This window comes from Oenanthe melanoleuca, chromosome 2 (genome assembly GCF_029582105.1).
Source record: "Oenanthe melanoleuca isolate GR-GAL-2019-014 chromosome 2, OMel1.0, whole genome shotgun sequence".
In the NCBI taxonomy this organism is placed as follows: domain Eukaryota; kingdom Metazoa; phylum Chordata; class Aves; order Passeriformes; family Muscicapidae; genus Oenanthe; species Oenanthe melanoleuca.
In genome coordinates, this window is record NC_079335.1 from 54,748,487 (window position 1) to 54,769,978 (window position 21,492).

At 35.7% G+C, this 21,492-nt stretch overlaps 1 protein-coding gene across 1 annotated transcript in view; it reads right to left on the reverse strand.

Annotated features, from left to right (window-relative positions):
* Positions 1-8,062: 8,062 nt before the first annotated feature.
* The window catches only part of TMX3 (thioredoxin related transmembrane protein 3), a 29,412-nt gene continuing 15,982 nt past the window's right edge, over positions 8,063-21,492 (reverse strand). Inside the window, exons 10-16 of the mRNA XM_056483908.1 lie at positions 21,357-21,455; positions 19,339-19,396; positions 18,573-18,626; positions 18,225-18,281; positions 14,647-14,776; positions 12,449-12,517; positions 8,063-11,074 (exon numbers count right to left, since the gene is read on the reverse strand). Coding sequence (XP_056339883.1) covers positions 10,808-11,074; positions 12,449-12,517; positions 14,647-14,776; positions 18,225-18,281; positions 18,573-18,626; positions 19,339-19,396; positions 21,357-21,455 — 734 coding nt within the window. The 3' untranslated portion in view covers positions 8,063-10,807. The remainder of the gene's footprint in view (positions 11,075-12,448; positions 12,518-14,646; positions 14,777-18,224; positions 18,282-18,572; positions 18,627-19,338; positions 19,397-21,356; positions 21,456-21,492) is intronic.

Consider the following 21,492-nt stretch of genomic DNA (forward strand, 5'->3'; position numbering starts at 1 on the left):
TTAACGATGAATTTCTTTTGAAATTTTATATTTTGTCCCTCATTGGGATTTTCAGTTTTAAAGGCAGTTCAATTGTTTCTATGCTTCCACTGTTCACATATAATGACATTTCATAGCAACTGTGTAGCTATATGGAGTCTATAAAATTATAAATTTAGATTACTTGCCATTATGAAGCAACTTACTGTAGAAAAGCATTAAAGTGCTGATTGTTAAATGGAATGCAAAAACAATGAGAGTGAAGTAAATTAGTTTAGAATTTTGTTTCAATCAGTTCTGTTTTAGAAAGTTGAAAGGGAGAGGTAATTTTGCTTTGAAGAACCTGTAGATAAGCTTCTGTTTAAGTTACATATTACCTTAGTCTTTTATCTCCCATCATCATGGTTCAGATATTTCAAAGAACCACAGTTTGCCAGACCTCAACTACAGTGCTGCAGAACCAAATTAATACAACTTTTTTCTGAGAGACCTGGGGAGTGGCATAGCCTGAACAGCACCATTAAAAAAATTGAACATTTCAGCTCATTGCAACAGACACAGATCCTAGAAGTTACATTAACTAGCAGTCTTATTCCTAAGATTAATGAATACAGGCAAATTAACTTTTGTGATGTTTGAGGGTTGCATTCTACAAAACGGCATTTGCTGAATCATCATTTTTCCTGTTGCATTTCTGTAGGTTGCACAGAAATTTAGGGCTTGCACAATTAGAAGTTTGCTAACACAACACCACTGTCAAACAAGCAATTCAGAAAAAAAATTACCTTGCAAAAAGGTAAGAAACTACAGTGGTAGAAAGATTTGAAAAATCCACAGAGATCCTGTAGTTCTATTCAAGCATAAACTATTTGGACTAATTATTTATTCTTGTAAATACTACACAAGCACTGGTCATATCTCAAAGAAGGAAAATGAGATAATTTCATTCTGAGAACTACCCTTGTAGTTTGAAGGAGAAAGAGGTTGCCATGAATACATCTTGGCTATTTGAGAATCAGAGCACCATTACAGCAGTCTGGAAAAACAAAGAAATTAGTTATACTCAATTAAAATAGTTCTGCCAAGAGAACATCAAGTCTTTGAGAGTAACCATTGTATTTTCCACACACAATGTGCCATTGCATTAAAATTATTCCCTTCTACATCACATTATTTTCTTTAGATTTCACTCAAGACTGTAAAAACAGGAGACAAGGAGGAAAGAAAAGGACTGAAGAAAAAAACCAAAAGCCCACATTGCTTTTTAAATCTGAAAAATGTATGTTCTGCATACATATTCTAATCAATAGAACATCAATTGCTGATCCTAAGATTAACTATATGAACCCCAAGAATAGCAGATAACTCTGTTTCTACTGTAATAGTGTAAATTAATAAATGCCTGGGGAGAAAGTCACTTGCAAGACCATGTTTAATCATCTGAGTTCAAGATAAAACTAATCAGTAAATGCTTATCTGTATGTTCATCACTGAAGGGAAGCCTTAAATCCTGCATTAACTGCAGCAAAAATTCAAAAGAAGCAAATATAAACTTCTACAGTTCTCTAAATATAGGACCGAAATATGGTAATTCCTAAGAAAAAGTTAATAACATGTTTTCTGTACTGCATACAAATCTGCTCAATCTCAAATCTGCAAGTTACCTGGAAAATTTTTTGTCTTATTTAAATGATAAAATAGCCCATTATTTTCAACTCAGCCAGTCAAAATTAATGAGCAAACCTATGTAAAACACTAGAATATTGAGCATGTTGAACCACTAAGGAAACAAAATCCTTATGAAACAACGTGAGGTCACACAGTAGCCTGAATGAAGATTTCTAACTATTTATTGTTACAGTGTAATCTGTTTTTTATGCATATTTATCACTGCTATTATATAGAGAGGGAAATAATGAGAGATTTAAAAAAAAAAAAAAAAAAAAGAAAAAGGAAAGCTTGGGAAAAGGCAGGGGAAACAAGATGGTAAAAGAATAAGAATGCAAATTACAATAGGAGACAATGAAAATTAGAGCAATGGGAAAAAGAAGTGAAAGAAATCAGAATAAATTGCTAGATATAACAGGCAAGTGATCTCCTGGTTGAAGAATGGTCTTTTCAGTCACAAGGAGGGGTCAATGCTTTCCCTACTGGTCAGCACACATCTCTGGCCACCACTAGTTAAAGGTTCCTTTTGCTTTTCTGTCAAGTTACAATGAATATAAGATATATAACATTTGGTACTGTCTCCTCTGCTTCTTCAAGGTTACAACCACATTGTTCTCATTTAACTTAGGAAGTGTTTCCAAAATAAAGCATTTCAGACATTTGAGATTTTCATTTGACCTTCTCTTGCAACAGTCCTTAAATCTATCCAGCTCATAAAGCTCTTAGATTCTCATACAGAAAATTATACCAAAAAATTTTCCAGTTGCTACATGCCAGATGGATTGGTCTAAAATTCCTTTAGTTGTTTTCTCTACAGATGAAACAAATTTTTCTTTTAAAATGCAAGTCTGAAAATCCTGTCCCTTCCTATAACGTAGCTCTGGTTTCTCTTGGTTATTTGCATAAGTAGTCATGCACAAATGAAATGGATTGCTGAGTCTGGACTCAGACTTCAGGCCTTTTATGGTTTGAAATGCACATGCAGAACTGTAAAGCAGAATTTGTCTACAAATGTATAACCCAGTGAGTCATTCTGTGACAGTGACTCCCCACAGTTTTACTCTGTACATCCTTCCCACTCTTACCCAGTTATATCCCTTGCAAGATGCATTTTGTCTAACATGACAAGCTTTCAGATTTTTCTTCTTCCATTTTAACCCTCCTAGAAAGGAGATGTTAAGAGACATTACAAACAATATTACTTCACTACTGAAAGAGGGATCTTGGGATAGCAACCCACAGTTTCTTCATTGTAAGGACTTGGCAAATCAACTTTGGTTTCTTAAGGGAGCAAGTAAAGGGCAAAATAAATATCTAAGTCAGCTTGTCATGAAATATCATTAAAATGTTTCTCACTCTGCTGCTTCCTCTGAACTCTTGCTCTCTCATACACTATGTAGTCCAAGGAGTTGTATTCACCTGGATCAGTTTATTGCTCCACTCACAGCACTGCTTTTCCAATAGCCTGCCTGCCATAATTTGAAGGACAGCCTACAAAGGTATGAGGATAGAAACTCCTTAAGCCAGCACTGTCATTAAAGTTGCAGTATAATGAAACTATGGCCTAAGTAACTCACTTAAAACTGCACTTCATGTCAAAGGAAGATGGCCAGAAACTGAACTTAATGCTCCATGGCATGTCTACACTCTAATTGAAACATGAGAGGGCAAGTCACTGCCCAAGGACCAACAGGCACAGACCAGCCTTTGTCTGTGATCATGAACTTGCTGTCCCCAGAACAGAGTGGCCTTGTCCCAGCTTCAAACAAGCAAGCATGGGCCTGAGCAGAGGAAATACCCTGCAGGCTTTTGTGTCTGCTCACCTCTGCACCTCTGGTATCCTTCCCCACCTCATGATACATCCTGACAGGAATGCAAGGATGACTTTTTGGAGTGTGTCGAGAGTCCTTTCCCCAGTGCCTTCAGATGGCCATTAAAGCTGTGCACAGCAGCACACATCCTGTGTGTCAAAGCTGGGGCTCCCAAAGTCTCTGCTACCACCACTTTTCTGGCTCCTGCTCACTGTGGCCAACTTCTAATTCTTTCTGAAAACCACCACGGGTGACCCACACGTGTGAGGCACAGGCTACCAACAGTGCTGTTTCTATTCTGACACTATTTTGTGCAAACTCCTGCTCCTGGGAAATGGTGTGGGAAAAGCAACGGGCTTGGAGATCATCAGTGCTAGCTCACACCAGGGGTCAGCATGGTGGCATTGCTTCTTACAAAGGGAAGAAGTGAAAAAAACTGCCAGTGATGTGGAAACTTCCCTTTTTCTTACCAACAGGGTGCATCATATCCTGACAGAGCCACAGGCTTATGAACACTCTTTAAAGATGTCATGGCAGAGTAGCATATCATTTGGACATGGAAATTACAAACTTCATTATTCTACTATGCATTTATTTTACAATTCTTTCCTAGCCTCCATTGCAACTAAACATGAGGAATAGTCTTACTTCAAGATCACCATATCTTTAGCCCTCATTGCAAACTTCATTCCCTTATGAGCCTTGCTGCACATTTCTAGCCAAGATCACACCTTTTAGATGTCACAGTTAAGGATGTCAGTAAAAAAATTCCTCCCACCTCATAACCACCATTTGCAAAACCAAAAGAAGGCTTGCAACTTCTCGAGATTAAGTCACAGATAATCATTCTCCATTAGCTAACACACAATGCCTGAGTTGGATTCATTTTCCATACGTGGCTTGAGCCTTTGCAAAGCTAAGTGAGCAAATCAAATAGTTATTTTTAGTGTATCTTAGCATTTAGATTTCTGACATCTGAAGCTGAGGCAGCTGCAGCCCACAGAAAGAACCCCATGCTTCTGAATTATGCTTCAATTCCAGGTGCTCTCTGGAAACTAAAACCCAACACAGATTCACATCAATGCACTGGCAGCTTTCCTTAGACAGACCACTTAAACTATAACAACACATATGCAATGTGTAAAAAGAGAAATATACTATGTTCCAGATTCATATCTTCAGTTAAATCCTGTTCTAGAAATCAAGTATTACTTACTCTTCCTCTGCTAGAAATACTTCTATTTTAAATCATGACAATGTGATACAAGAAGCTCCCAGCTTCTTAAAGATACAAAGAGAACGTCTCATATTCTGGTAATTCTGTCTGTCAAAGGAACTGAAAACAATACTTCTATTTATCTTCTGGAAAATACTACCTCTTCTCCTTCAACCCACTCCAAAACACTTTATATCCTCTTACCTCACAGTAGTACCAGATAAATCTTAAGAAGTTAACACTATGATATATTGAACCATCTCTTGCAACCCACAGCATTTTTGGATGGAATTGAAGCATGTGGGGATTTCATACGTGAGCCCTGGAGACTAAAAATATCTAGTCCTGCTTTTGTTTTTAAAAAGGTGTTTTTAAAAGATTGGAAAGCAAAGGGGAAGATATGTACCATGACAATGCCATCTCAAGGTTTAGCTCAATTTTCAAGTGCTTATTTGCATAAAGCACAATTTTGCATGAAGGCACAGCATAATTTATAATAATTTTGTCCACCAGGAGCCAGACACAGCTTTTACATGTTAAATCTGCTGAAGGCAGTTTCTCTCTTCCTTCATCTCAGAAGCACTAATGCATTGTAAAGGGCTTGTCTGGGCCAACAAGTATTTCTCCCATCTTCTGCAGCAAATGCCCTTAAATTTAATTTTCATAGTGACTGAAAAGAAGGAAGCCTTAGCTTTCTTCCACTTTATGTAAAGAAGATCTCTTTTTTTCATAGTGGAATTTTATTCCTAGAAACTTTACATTTCTGAACAGACCATCTACATCCTTTGAGGTGCAGTCTACTATAGGAACACCCTTTTGCTGAAATATCTCCTATCAAATATTCTGTCCAGGGACAGGAAAGTTAATCTGATGCTTGAAGATTTAACAATTTGTTGACAAAATAATGTCCAAAAATGTCTCACAAAAATTCTCTGAATATTTTGATAGTGGTATCTGTATGGGGATTTTATTTTATTTCAACTTTAGTCTGCTTTCAGAAAATGTTATTGAGTAGATCATAATATAGACCTGAGGACAGCAGGATACATTTAGTGAATTGTCTGATCCTGCAAGAAGCACTAAGGAGAAGCGGCTCAACTGGCCCAAGTTAAGATCAAAAAAAGACATATTTTACAAAAGCAAAGAGGAAATGAACAAAATTACCCAGTGGCCATCCAAATCACCAGTCTGCATGAAAAGTCTACTTGAAAAATTTCAATTTTTCAAGTACTGTATGCTGTCACAATATTCAAACAAATGCTTTTATAAAAGATTAACAGAAAAGTTACAGTCAGTTCCAAGTCAAAATGACTCAATGACAAAAGAAAAAACCTATTACTTTGGGAGGGGAACAAAAATTTAGGTACTGAAGTAATAAAGTCTTTTTGTTTTCTTTTAGTGTTGTGACAAAGTTTGAACAGTCTATGAACATCAAATTGTCTATTTTAGATTGAGTCAACATTTACTATTCAAGTAAAGAATAGAATTGCAGCCACTATTGCTATGTATGTAATTTTCTTTTAATTCAGAAAAAACCCAAAGCACTTACTTAAGATAAAAATACACATCCTACATTATTGATTAGATCTTTAATTCCTGAAAGCATTAAGACTACAAGTTGCCACCTTAGCACAAATTAAGTACGCTACAAACTGTCATTCCTTTAAAGACAAAAGAGTTGGGTTTCAGGTCTTGTTTTGAACAAAGGATGACCATTAAACTATCTTATTTTGACTAACTTAGGGTGTACATTTCTGTGGAGAATCAGCAAAGACTTCCACAAAAAAACCTTGATTTGGTAGTAATGCTACTCGCTGTATGGCAGGCAAATTTAACAGCCAAAGGCTCTCTGTACAGTAAGCAGAGAGTAGATTTCCTTTGAAAGGACTTACATGCACACCAGTGGGAGTTTATGTTAAACACAGCTCATAGCACAAGACACTGGTATGAAAATATGGCCCTCCTCCATTCCTTTCTCCCATTCCCATTACTTCTGTCTATACATTTTCATCCCCTTCATGTGTCAGCTGTAGAACTTAGCAAAGCTTCCATCTCTTAACTCAAGACAGCCTAAAATCATCCACCATTTTGGTCAGGACAGTCATCAACCCAGGTGAAGACTATGCCAACTGAGCTACAACGCAATTCTATTCCTCTTACTAATAATCACCTTAAAGTCTTCCTTGCTTCTCCTTAAAGGTTTTATTGTTGAAAGCCACAATTCTCCTTTTAAAAATGCTTTATGTAAAAGACTTGTAGTCTATGTATCCTGGCTATCCTTGCATTTTTCTACTCCTCAGTGTTTAAGCAGAAGGAAGTTTGACAGTAACAGGAGAGCTCACATCAGCTGCTAAATGGTGCTTTTTGTCAGTAAACTGTATACAGGATAGTCGCAATAGTCCTTTAAAATGGTTAAAATTCCAGAACTCGGAGAATTGTTTCAGGAACATGTACAGTGCCTAGGCAGCTTAGGAAAACCTCTGAGGAGCCCAGCAAAGCATTCAGCACAATACTGTCAAAATTGTCTTTGTTGGTTCCAGCAATGTCAGATGCCACAGCTCCGTGTGATTCGATGTGTTAGAGATGTGCTCAGTGATGAAAACAATACTGCAGGAAGTGGCTTTGCTCCCTGAGATTTGAGAGACAGTACCAGTCTAGCACAGGATAATACAACCTGAAACATCTGTAGGCTCAGCAGATTTCAAAAGCTTAAGGGAAATACATTCTGGTTTTGCACCATTTTCACTGACTTGAGCTTTTGGCTCAATTCTCCACCCTCCCACTCCTCCAAATACAATTGCTTCTCCAAACATGCTGACAAAAGAGGAACAGGGTAAATTAGTTCTGGACCAAAACAGAGCAAGCTGAACTTTTTACTTAAGTACTTAATGAGAATTAAGCACTTTTGTGCCATGTTCATCTCATCAGATGTCTGAGAGTGCCATCCTCCTGTCCTTTAAGCAGTGAGCACCACAGTGTGGACAATGGCTGTTAAAGCAGCCCAGGTAAACCATGAAGCAGCATGAGATTGTGCACGTCCAAGTGCCAAGGCTACTCAAGCGCTTCCAGAAGGAAATGTAAGCTAGGACAGGCTGACTCAGGTTCCCTTTACTACAGAAACTCCTGAAAGTCTGGTAGTTTAAAATCTCTTTTTCAGAAATTCAGTTGTGTTATACTGCTAGAGTGCTCACTAAATCACAGACAAACAAATACAAACCTCCTATCCCTAGAGACTATTTTGAAAATCCTGCAGAATACCAGCTGTATTTCTGCACTGCATGACTGGGGGCCTAAAGTACACTTACACTTTACTCTCCCAGGGAACAGCCTCCTAGACAACATGTAACATCTAAGCTTGACACTGTAAATTAATCCAAAGGAAACAAGCTCTTTTAAATCCTTTTTATTACAGAAAAACAGAAGGCTTACACTTGACTTAAAAAAAGCAGCATTATTTTATGAATCCGAAGTTATTACAGGGAAGTTGCTTTAAGAAACCTCTAGAGACTGAAGAAATAAAATGCCCCTCCTCACACAGCATTCTAGATTACTTGAGTGACCACAGCAAACACCTTCAGATCACGTCACTTCTGACACCAAGTTTATGACTTGTCCCCCTTTCTTCTCCCCATGATTTGTTCAGTGTAGCTGGGGAAAGGATTTGATGAAAACAGCAGTACATTTCAAGTCTGATTTTCAGCAGTTCAGTGCACATCTGATGGGTATTAGAGCTCAGAAGTGACCAACATACAGGCGTTCCTCCTTGCTCCAGCTATTAAGTGCTACAGTTTGAACAGATCCCAGAGCCATCTGTTTCTTCCACAGTATTTATCATTATTCAGGTCCACATCTCAGAATATTTCCCAGCAAGTCAGCTGGCTACTACTGATTATCAACACAAACAAAAGTAACCACAAAAAAACAAAGCTCCATGCTGAAACAGTTCATAGCAGTGCAGCAGAACTCGGGTTTTTTTCCTTTTTATTACACTTCAGATAAGGAACAGCACCGTTCCAGTGACCACTTCAGGTTTTCTATGAAGTCAAAAGCTGCAGGTTTCCAGCCTGAGCCAACATTAAATATGCAACTGATCTGTACTGAAATCTTAAGAGACAAAGTAAACATACTACTGTCTTAATAGTCCTACATTTTGACTATCAGCACTGAGTAGTGCAGAAGTCCAAAGAAATTTACAGTTTTTCCATGATGTGATTTTTAATTTTCTTTTTAGTAAACAGCTAAGGAGCTCAATACCATTTAAAAAAATCCTTTCTAAACACATTTTTAAGCACCTATTCCTCATGTACATGCTAAACCTACACCTCTCAAAGGTTCTATCAAAATAATAAAACATCAACAAAAAGCAAGAAAACTAAAGTCACTATGTACAACTGGCTATAACAATAAAAATTTAAAAAAGGCTATTCAGAGAAAGAAAACAGAGAAAACAAAAAAAGGGGAAAAAAAAAAATTTATCAGATACCTGCTACTCAGTGTTCTATGACCTCATTTACAATATCTCCTCCAAAAAGGAAAAAGTCTGTATTCATAATCAGACATGGATTTTTTGCAAAAAAAATTCCTTATCTCTTTCCATGGTGTTTATACTGTTTGATAATCAAAATCTTTCAAGTCAGAGATCTACTTAGGGTACTCTGCACAGCAACTGGACACCAACTGTTATCAAGCTACTTAAACAGAAGAAACAAGTTTCTTTTCCACAGGGGAAAAGAATGTAATACATTTTCCCTGGTTTTGATTCTACAGTGTCATCAAATTTACTCAAATACGTATATTTAAGCTTACTCTTGGTTACTATTTAAAATTCCTTAATTTAGTGCTATAGCATAGCAATTTCTTACATGATCAAGCTGCCTTATAAGGAGGACATTTTTTTTATCATACAGTAATATAGCCTAAAAAAAAATAAAAAGGAAAAAAGAGAAAAAAATAAAGGAAAAACTCCTGCATGAATAGTTGGAAGAGGAGCAATGTAAGATCTGCTTTTGTGGTACTTTCCATGACATTGATGCCAAAGGCTGCTTTATTGTTGGAGAGTTTTAGCTCTACATACTAATTAGTCCTTTTTGCAGTCACAGGTTTGTATTAAAAGTGGTTTTTATCATGAAACAGGTAACAAAAATGCTTTATACTGATCAATCTCTATCAATGTTAATATTAAGCTCCATTAACTCTCTCCTTCACAGTAGATAACAGTCTGAAACAAAACTACCTATCTCAAAAGATATACAACAATCTCAAGTAAACACTGTAAAATAAATATTCACCATTCAAAAAGCTTGTCATTAGAGAGTTAAATAGTCAGAAGGTGTTCATAGCGGTGTCTTCCTTTATCAAGCTGTGCTGCAGATTCAGAAAACTTACAGATCTTTTGCACTCTAAGTGTGCAAGCACTCACAGAAAGTAATTAGCAGGCAATCATGTTCTAAAAGGTTTTTAACATAATTTTGCAATATTTTTAGCTGCTAAAGCACTAATAAACACTTAACTTAGCTTATAATTCCCATATCCTGTATCTAGTTAACATTCTTGACTGCCAATAATTATATTATTACATGGTAGAACAGTCCTCCAATTCCCAAAAATTTACATTTAATTTGAGGAAATAGAAAAGTTTGTTGTTTTGGTTTTGTTTTGCTTTTCCCATAATAATGTGCAATAGGTAGAACATGTGACTTCTTAGAAAACTTTTAAGTTGGCTTCAGCTATCAGGCTCTAAAACACTTTACAGCTCTCTTAACCTTTCCTTGTTTTCAGCTATAATTTTATATGAATGAATGCATAGCTGGGCTATATTAGTAGCAGTTCATCACATATGGTAAAGTTGCATAACATTATTTCTGTCCTGGAAATGAACAATTCAAAACTCTTACAAAAATGGTGTAGAACTGTACCGGAAAATTTCTTCAGTTTAAATTGCTCTTTGTTAACCTACTAAGGACAACTAAGAACATCCATCTTGTTTCTGTCAATTTCTGAGAAAATGTGAATACATGCAAGTCAAAACTACCGTTATGCAGATAAAACGGTCCTCTTTCATGAAGATAATAAATGACAACCGCCAATAAATAAGTCTATTTGGAAATTCTAGAGAATTCTCTTGCTAAACAAGTTAGTCTTTTTTCTTTTCCATAATGTCTTTCTGTTTAAGCTCTCCATCTGAAAGTTCTGTGTATTTTCCATTCTTTTCCTCCTCTTGATCTTCCTCACTGCCTTCGTCTGTGAGCTCTCGATCACCACCTTCCTTTTTAGCTCCCTCATGCTCAAATACCTCTCCCTCTGTATCAGCTGTGCAGATTCCATAACACATGATGCTGATGACCCCCAGGGGTAACCCAAAGAGAAAGCATCCCAGCAGTGGTGAACTCTTGAACACAGACTGTTGAAATAGAAAGCAAAAACGACTTTCAGTTACTGCATTACTTCTCTGTAATGTAATACACTCTGTGTATTTATTTAAAAAACCTCCAAAATGAGAATCAGTGTTTTTGACAGGGATCACAGAATCAACTAGGTTGGAAAAGACCTTTCAGATCAATCCCAACCTATGACATAACACCACCAACAAGAGCACAGCACTACATCCAGACTTTTATTAAACACCTCCAGGGATGGTGAACCCCATCACCTCCCTGGGCATCCCATTCAAATGCTCAGTCAGCCTTTCTGTCAACAACCTCTTCTAATGTTCAACTTAAACCTTCCCTGGCACAGCTTAAGGCTGTGTCCTCTTGTCCTAATGGATGTGTTATTTTGGTTTTTCTGCTTCTTGTTTGGGTTTTGAGTTTTATTATTGTTGTTGCTTTGTGGGTCTTTTTTTATAAGGTTAATTTGTTTGCTTTCTTCTGCAAAAATGGCAAAAAGGAGTCCTCAGCTTCAAAATTTCTACTATAAGTTCACAAAAAATGTCACAGAAGTTCAAATATTACAATATTGCTTTGGGATAGTTAATGTTTACATGCCAACTGCATATCCTATGCATTCTTTGAAGCTTTAAAGAAACAACTGTGCTAAGAATGTCAAAAAACACTTTGAAGAAAAAAGTTTCATCTCTTACTTATGTCTGGTTCTCAAAAATTAGTCTGCAGAAAAATTCTAGAGAACTTCCTGTTGAGGAGTAGCTTAATGGTACAGGAAGAATGATTTATGATTTCAGAAACTGGTGGCTAAATATTGTACTTTCACATAAGTTTGGAAGAAAATAATTTAGAAACAAGTGAGTTTCAACTTAAATTCACAGCACGAGTTTATTTGCTTGTGTAGGACAAATGAAGAAATGCATTTGTTTACATCTTCCCAACATAATTCTGTTAAGCATAATTAACATGAAAAAGATGATAAAAATATTTGCTTTCAAATTACACAACTAGTAGTATTTAACTCCCCTATGCTCTAAGTAATTAAACTAAAAATGTAACATTCCTCAGAACAGTGAAGTACTAGTTTCAGGAAAGGATGTCAAAAGGGTCAAGTAAAAGATCTTGAATTCTTTCTCTTCTATCCCTTAAAATACATGTCAGGCATAGAGAAGAGCAGTGAAAAATGGAGAAACTAAGATAAATTAAATATTTATCACACGTATTATTAAAACTTTTAATCAAGAAGTTCATTTGGCTTAAACCTATACATATAATATGTATACAATATATACAATATAAAACAATTAATATAAAAATATTTTTAAAACCCTCTGAAAGTATTTGTATCCTGACTGACAAGGGCACCATCTAATTCAACAAAAAATAAAACTTACCACTATAGTAGACTTGGCATCATAGATTATTCTCTTGATTCGTTGCAGAAGTCCATCACCACCCTGTGCCTGAAATTTCAAATGGAACCATGTCAAAACTGCTGACATTTTTCAGTTATGATTCCAAAAGTTCATTCTTCAGACCTTGCAATCTTAAGTCCCTTTAGAAGGAAATGAAAAGTAATTATTCTTATATCTCAAGATGCCCAGACACTCCATCTTGCCAAGCTTGGACAAAGTTTATTCAATATTCTCATGAAAAAATCTCTCACAATTATTTTAAACAATCAGTGCCAACTTGGACAATGAGCTGACACTCTCACCCTTACCATAAAGAAACACTAACAAAAACTAGCAACCCTCTCGATGTAACAATGGTAAAACTGCAGAGCTCTTCTGCACTTTCCTGCAGCTGTTGAACATCCACTTATGGATTATGACAGCACAGTTAGGAAAATCTAAGAACTAAGTGAAGATATGAAGGTGTAATAAATAAAACCTGTGTCAAGCAATGACAGACTGTATCTACACTGACCCCTAACTGAGCAGTGTTCAAAACAGCTACACAAATCAGAAGGCAGTCTGACCAGTTTTTACTTTCCTTGAGTAGCCAGGGAAAGTATTTGAAAGTCAACTCATCAGCATGTGATCAAACCAAGACCACTCAAATAGCAAAGAAAGTCCACAAAGATGAGGAAGACTCACAAAGAGTTACCTATAGAGTATTAAACAATCAAGTCCAGGTGAACAATCCAACACTTCCCAAAAAAGAGCAGGGGGAATACCAGACTTCTCAGAAACTCCTCTCTGGCTCAGAAAGCCTGCATCCTATTAGCTGTTTACAAGCATACTTTGAAGACTCTCATTTCTCAACAGTTGCAAAATTTCTGCAATTTCTTGGGCAGAGAATGGAGAAGTAGTGCCATTTTATGTCCACAGACACCTTAAATATAGACAGCTTAAATGAAGTCATATTCTGTACTTTTGTATTGGACAGAGATATGAATTTAGACTGACCTTTAATCACTCTAGCTGAGATACTGCAAACAAAAGATAGAAAGGCCTAAGTGACACTATGGCAACAAACACAAGGCATCACAAATGATTTGTCTCCAGTAAAAAAAAAAAAAGACAGAAAACCAATTAGATTTGTTGTTTCAACCTGAAAGATATCAACATCTATTAGACTCTATTTGTATGTAACTCAATGCACTTAAAAACCACTAAAAAAGCGAGAATTCAAGAATAAAGAACCACCAAATTATAGCAATACCCCTCACACTGCAACTGCAAGCATGAGCAGTAAAGTCCTGAACAGCACATAAATCCACCTGTATCATGTTTCTACATCAACCAGTCAGATTAAATAAATTGAAGTTCCCATATACCCCAAGTATCTTCTGCATTATTTGCCATTACCAGCCAATGACCTGAAACTGCTGGCATAATGTCAAGTGGGATTCAGCTAACACAGGAAGCACTCAACATACAGTCAACTCAATATACACTCAAACCAAAAAACAGGCTTCTCCCATGAGGCAGCCAAATTATTAGCTATCAGCTCTCCTTCATGGGAAAGCCTTCTTTCCCCAGAAGCACAAATGAAATTCTGCTCCATGACATCTTTCCTAATCCACACAACATAGCTTTCTGTCCAATTTATCCAATTATCAACTCCAATTGGTTTATTAACATTGTTTTAACAAAAAACATCTCTTTTTTAGTTAAGAGCAGAGAGGAATAAGCTTGTGGCCATTTCTAACATTCAAAGCAAGTATAATACTTTTTCTGAATCTCAAGTTGTAATTCTTCCAGCTATCTGATTTATTAATTTTCCTCCCAAAAGAAAGAGTGCAGTTGAATTATGCACTAGAATTCAAAATTTTAAGCAAATGCATTTAATCCAAACCAGGAGATGAATAAAAATGTCTCCATTTACAACTGCACCAGTAAAAGGAGTATCAAAAGAAGCCAGCAAACATTATGCTATAAACAAAAGACAGCTTGCTTTGTACAACATGCAACAGCCACGACTCCAGAATTTACAATCACATATTAAGTGACTGCACCCAAGACAGTAAGACAGGACAGGAATATTAAACACATGCATAACTATCAGAGTAACCATTTTTTCCCTTATTTTAGCACCTAAAGAAATAATACTAGCCAATATATTCCAACACACTATGAAGACTTACTTCAGCTGTACCATCCAGGATATTGTTAATAAACTGAACCATGTCTTCTGTGCTCTCAATGTGCCTATCTGGCAGAAAATACTGCTGATTGGAGGTATTCAATACAACAATGGTAGGGATTGTCAAGTCACTGCAAACATAAAACAAATAGTTTATATATTTAAAGAATTACCATACAAAGCTTTCCAATTCAAGTAATCCCTAGATCATTTAAAAAGAGAATCCATTAATCCTCACTGCACATGTGTTCTTCACAATAATTCTTTAAAAACAAGAAAGCAAGAGAAAAGGGGGAAGATACTCACCCTGGTATGGTATGGACATGAATGGTATGGGCATGTTCCTCATTAACATTATTTTCCTTCACATCTGTGCCAGTGACACTATTGAAGCTTACAGCATTTTACATACCTAGAGCAACTGCAAATCAGGTGCCTTACACCTTTCTAAATACTAAGAGATCACAAATAGCAGTTTTGTATATGAAATGCAGTAAGTATTTAAGTTCACAAAGGCAGAAGTGCAACTCAAGAATTCAATCCCACAAAACCATTGTGTAACTGATCACCTTTATCAATCAAACTGCTGGTCAAGTCAAAAGAATAAACCATGCCAAGCATAGCTTTTCTACAGCTCTTTTAGATCTGGCTTATGAGGAACAGAGTTTTTAAAGAATTATTACTCAGCAGTTAACCTTTATGTGCATCTGCAATACATTATAATTGGAAAGAAAAAAGAAAAAAATGTTAGAAATTATCTCTGGACACAAACTAGTTTAATCTTCTGTTCCTTGTAGCACTAAATTCAAAATAAGATCAGGTTTAAAAAATTTTAATACTGCAAAACTACACTGTGTGAAAAGAAAGATTTAAATACATTAAAAACAAGTTTAAAATCTCCTGTTTTATCAATTTTCTACAATTCTGTCAGTAATGAATTAAAGTACTTTCTTCACAGCAGAAGCAATGCAAACCTTGTTTTCCTATGTTGTCACCCTTGTCTAATAGTGTCCCATCCATGTATGTTTGTAATCCATGTGAAATTGATGATGATTTCAGTTTTATCTGCTGCTATCAGTTCATAGTAAATTATTTAATGAAAATACTGGTTATTTACTCAAGATGCCCATTTTTCTTTGGACTCACTAAAATGATCCTAAATTTCCTCTCACATTTTAGGTGGAGTTTTTGGTTTTGATTTTAATTCAAATGCAAACCCTAACTAATTTTTCTCACATTTTAGGTGGAATTTTTGGTTTTGATTTTAATTCAAATGCAAACCTAAAAGTGAAAAAGTTTAATACTTAATATTTGACAATTTTCTGAACTTCTAGAAAGCTGAACACTTTAAGGTGCTGTCTCTATTCCCAGCACTAAAGCTGAAAGCATGCTGGCACCTCAAAAAACATAAGGGCAATTACAGGATTAACACAATAATGCCATGCTTTAAATGAACGTTAGAAAAAACTCCCAAATAACACAACTTTGTATACCAAGGCAACCTGCAACATAAGAATCACTAAATGTAACTTTTCCCTTGAAATTTTTATTCTTTTCTTACTAGGGACAAAGAATTTCTTCTTTGTAGAAACTAAGCAGAAGGCACTCAAACCAAGTCAGGTGTTTTCGCAAGCATCTTAACAAATTGCCAATTTCTCCCAAAATATGACCTCCCAGCCAAAATAGAACAAGTTTTATTAATTGTATGCAGTGTTCCTGTTGCATTTAACAGTCTGATAACTGATGTTCTTGGAGTTAGTTGTAGAGCAGCTGAAAGGTTACATCCATATACAGATTCTTGATGCTACACAGAAGTTCACAAAAGCACATTTAGTGTTACTTTCAAGAGCAGAGGAAAGTTCTACATGCACCTATAGTGATGTCATACACTTCAGCTTATAAAAAACTGTATTTTTGCTTTCAGTAAAATACTGAGAAGCATTTTTAAGTATAACTTCAGGCAAAATTATGTATTTTAATTAAAATACATAATATTCTGATTTCTTCTTTTCTGCATGGTTTTAAATATACCATTTCTAATCCAACAAAAGCATGTCTATACACTGCTGAAAAGACAGAAGAATTATAATGTCTACTAAGTTACAGCCAAGTTCATAAATGTACTTTTGTTAAGGTCTAATTCTATCCCCAGAAATCATACAATATTTTGTCCTTTGTAAAGAAAACAGAATTTCGTCCCCTGTGCATCTAGAACAGTAAAAAAGTGCTTTGTGATACATTTCTCATTATTCTGATTTTTTTCTATTTCCTCTTGCTGCCATCTGGTGACAAACCAAAACAGTTGCAGTACTTCTTGTTTTTAATCCGAAGTATTCATGTAACCACATGAAGAGCTGCTACTTTGAACATACTTTGCTGCATTCTTTTGCAAATTCCTACTTATGCTTGAAAGGTATACACTGGGTTTAGAAAATAATTAAAAGTTGCTGAGTACTTGAACCATAACTTTACCAGGGTAAGTACTTTAGCAGAACTTTATACGACAAATAATAAAATCAGGCATTTTGCAGATTCAGTTAATCAAGCCAGCTGAACAGACCTTGTCACTAGGTCACCACCACTCCAAGAGGCAGTTCTGTCCATTCATTTCCTTCCTCCCATGTCTCATCTCCCTCCCCTACGTCTATGCACATCCTCAGCAGAGCAGAAGGGAGTAACACTGTTGAATCAGCAAAATAACTTCCCCATTTGCCCAGACAAATAACCAAACACTTTTCTGACAGATAAACAGGAGGTAACAGCTCAGCAGACAGACATAAAAGCCTGAACAGGAAAAGAAATGAAGCAAGTGAGGAAGCCTTTTGGCAATTATAAAGCACTAGCTCAATCAAATCACATAATTTTAATGGAGAGACAGTTGTTTTTAAATCAGGTGTTAATCTACGGACATTCTACAAAAAATACACACCTTGTGCTTTTGGATCCACATGAAGCTCCTAGAATCTTTAGGGGCATGAACACATGCTTAATGAATGTTTTGATCCCTGAGAAATGGATTTGGAAAACTTACAGAGTTATAATACTGGCTCCTGGTTTTCCTTTCTTTCAGAACTCCAAAGGCCAGAGGAAAAAGTAGTAGTTATCTACAAATGCCAAGCAACTCAACTCTCTAATTGTGCATCTTTTAGAAAAAGATCACAGGGACACTGTCAAGCATCTTGTTAAACCACTTATATATTTCAAAATTTACCATGTACATATCAAGTGCAGACAGCATTTTCCATGCATTCTATGCTGCTCTGCAGATGTGCATTTCTATGCATGTCTTAAAAATACATCAAGAATTAAAGCCTCACAATTCTAACCATAATTTAACAAACAGACCTAAAAGATAAGCTTTGCCAGTCAGCAAACCAAACGTCTAACATTAAATTTTTATTATTACATTTATTAAGTTTAATTTAACAAATAATTGCTACTATGGTACAGGCTGAATTCTGATGACAGTGATTTTTTTTTAAATCATGAAAGCCCAGAATCTTTTGTAAGATTATTTTCAATTAAATACACTTGGTAACAAACACAAAAGAAAGAATATTCAAAAAAGAATTTACTTACTCCATCAGTAAACTATTAATGTAATCATTTCCATCCATATGGCCAAACTGGAAATCCCTGTAAAAGAAGCAGTTAAAAATAAAATTACGAAAATGAATAATGCAAGAATTCTTCCTTAAATATTTTTCCTGTAACTGAAAACAACAAGAGCACACACTCAGCAATGTAATTCAAAAAAAGTGATGATCTAGAACACAGCCAGTTAATGAAATGGTCCCATTAAATAGCCATATAAAAATATAAAAGCAGGCACTGTAACATTTTTCACTTAAGAAAAAAAGTGACTGCTGTCTTAGAAAGATTAATGCAGAAGTCCAGCTAAAACATCAGAGTACCATGTGTGCCTACCTGTGAAAGTGATCCCGATAATCTCTGGCAACTTCCTGAATAATAGACTTTAATCTGGAAGGAAAAAAATTGGCATTGATAATCCAGGATAAACTCTTTCTAAATACAAACAATAAACATTGAGGTTTCCCCAGTAAGCAGCAATTCATACCTCATCAGCAACAAGGACTAACAAAAACACCTTGTTCATCTTGCTTAGTTCCTAAAGGAAAATAGCATACACAGTACTTGAACAGCATTATTTTAGTCTGTATATGCAAACAGAAAGGGAGAAGTGAAGGTCTTGTTCCTCTCAGTCTCCTCAGCAAACTCCAACCCCAGGAAAAACATTCCTTCTTTAAAGTCTCACAACTAATATATAAGATTGCTAGCTCAATTTTTAATGTGAGTGAACTGAAGTACAGTCATTTGTTTAACCTCACTGAGTTCATTGCAAAGTCATCCAAAGTCAACTCAAACACTTTTGTCTATGTTTACAAGGTGACACAGTAGCTTTTAAAAGCTATGAGTTCACCATTTGCTCCTGTGATCTCATTAATGAACGGCAGAAGAGTGATAGAGAACTCCCACCATCTCAGTGAACTCACATGTGCTTCAACCAAGCCATAAATTAAGTAAAGTCAGTACACTTAGTCAGAAATTAAAGAGCATTTACAAGTTAAACCCACTAATTTAACCTATATTTCTCAATACTTAAGAAACTTCCAAACTCCCATGTCACACCAGCACATTTCTCCCATAGTGTCACCAATACTCAATTCTGTACCTGGTATGTTCCACTGAAGAGTTTTTATCATCAATGACTGCAATGGCCACAAGTTTTCCTAAAATAAGGAATAAAATTCTTGAAACCATTTAAAAAGAAACACACATTCTCCAATGGGAAATATGTCAGCTTAGAAGATCAGGTACTCTCCAGGGACAGGAATTAGTTTTTAAGTACAAACCTCACAGCCAAAGAGCCTCTTTAAGATGACCAAGCTGTGGTCTTAAAGCTACTGAAAATAAATTAAGATGGGGTTTAATGTCACACCACTAGCATGATATGAAAAGCCTATCTATAGAAAGAAGATAAAAGGGAGAAAATGCAGATAAAAATTAATTTCCTACTCAAGCTGCATATTTGCATATAGCTAAATAAGAGGCTATGGAGACCTGTATTATATAGCATCAATTACAAACTGATTCTAAGTGATTAAATCACTATTGTATGGATTTAATAATGACTATTTTTCATGCTGTTGTGAGCAATATGGAAAAAAAAATGGAAAATTTACTGGCAGAGCCCAGAATTCATGACATCAGAAACACTGTCAGAGAAATTTAAAAGTCAATACCAGAATATATTGATTTTTTCAAGACTTCCTTTATGAAGTTTTTCAGATTAAAAGAAAAAAAACCTCCAAACCCAAGGAGTGCTATGGTCAATCAGATAAAAGTATGTTTAAAAAGCTGGCTAAAGTGTCTCTAGATCAAGCATGTGCAGTTAAAAAAGCGATCTGTTAACAGTGCAGTCATCAACCAGATTAACCCAAGGCTCCAGAGGTCTGATTTTTCAGTTCCCTCCAGATGCCACAATTCACTCAAAACCCTCCCCACCAAGCCAACCAAGTGCTCAGTTCCTACCCATCACCATGCCACAGGAAACATTCCCCTCAAAAATAGAAAGTCCCTCTAATAATAATACTGAGGGGTTTAAGGGCAAGAGCTATGATTCATTTCCATACTTCCTTGTGAAATAACAGTAGCTTCTCCCCATCCCACTTCTTCCACACATAAATTCTCACTTCCCCCCATTTCTTTCCACCCTAAGACGCTACTTAATGAATACACTAGGAGACCTTTTAGACTGCAAAAGATTATATAAATAAATTCCAGGTACTATTTATTTAATACATAAAGCTCTTTAAAGTAAATGATGGCTTCTCCAGGGTATTAATAAAGTCTTTTTTTTTTGTAATTTAAGGAATTGTTAGTCAAAAAACGTATCAGGAAGAAATATGCTACATTTAAACAACTTGCAACAGCATTTCTGTAAATAACCGTTTAAAATGTAGGTGCAACAATATTACATTGTAAGAATATCTGTAAGAATAGAGATGTTCAATATTCATTAAAACTTCAAAGAACTCAATGTTGATTATTTTGAAAAGGAATATAGATGATAAGATGTCCTGGCCTGGAAAAATGAACACTTAACAGTATTTTTTCTGACACTTCAGAGTGTGTATACACCTTAAGAGCAGTACATGTCATTTGCCTTTTCCAGAGGCCATCTGGCTGCAAAATTTTCATTTGGCCTGCAGAACTTTTGCTAAAGAAAAGCTGAAGTTTTCTGCGACAAGTCCACTTCAATACATGCTTCTCTCCCTTTCCTGCCACATCTATTTCAAAGATATCTAAATCCACTAGATGTAAGACATCTGGACAATCCATATTTGGTATTTCTAAATCTACTTTTACAATTCCCTGCATGTATTCTGAGAGGTAATATGCAACTTATGCAAAATGTAAGGTGTTCTTAATTTAAAAGTCCTACTAACTTTTGTGACTACCACAGGATTAGACACACTAATTTTTATGTGGTGAGGAATGGACTAGTATAGACTGTAGTGGAAACCTCTAGTCACAGGTCAATCCAAAATCAACAAAATACTGCCACTATCAGCTCTACCCTGATACTGATTAATTTCTGAAGTTTAAAAACATGTCCTTAGTACTCTTTTGATTTTTCTTACTGTTTAGTACACAATGCCAAAAAGTTTAGTGGCAGCATCATCTCACCTGTATCTCCAAGTTCATACAGTGTAAAGCCATCTACATGAAGGTAACCTTGAAATCTTTCTCTGTTTATCCAGGATGACAAATCACCATCTTCATACTCTAACATTAGAGGGGAAAAAAAATTTTAAAATAAAAT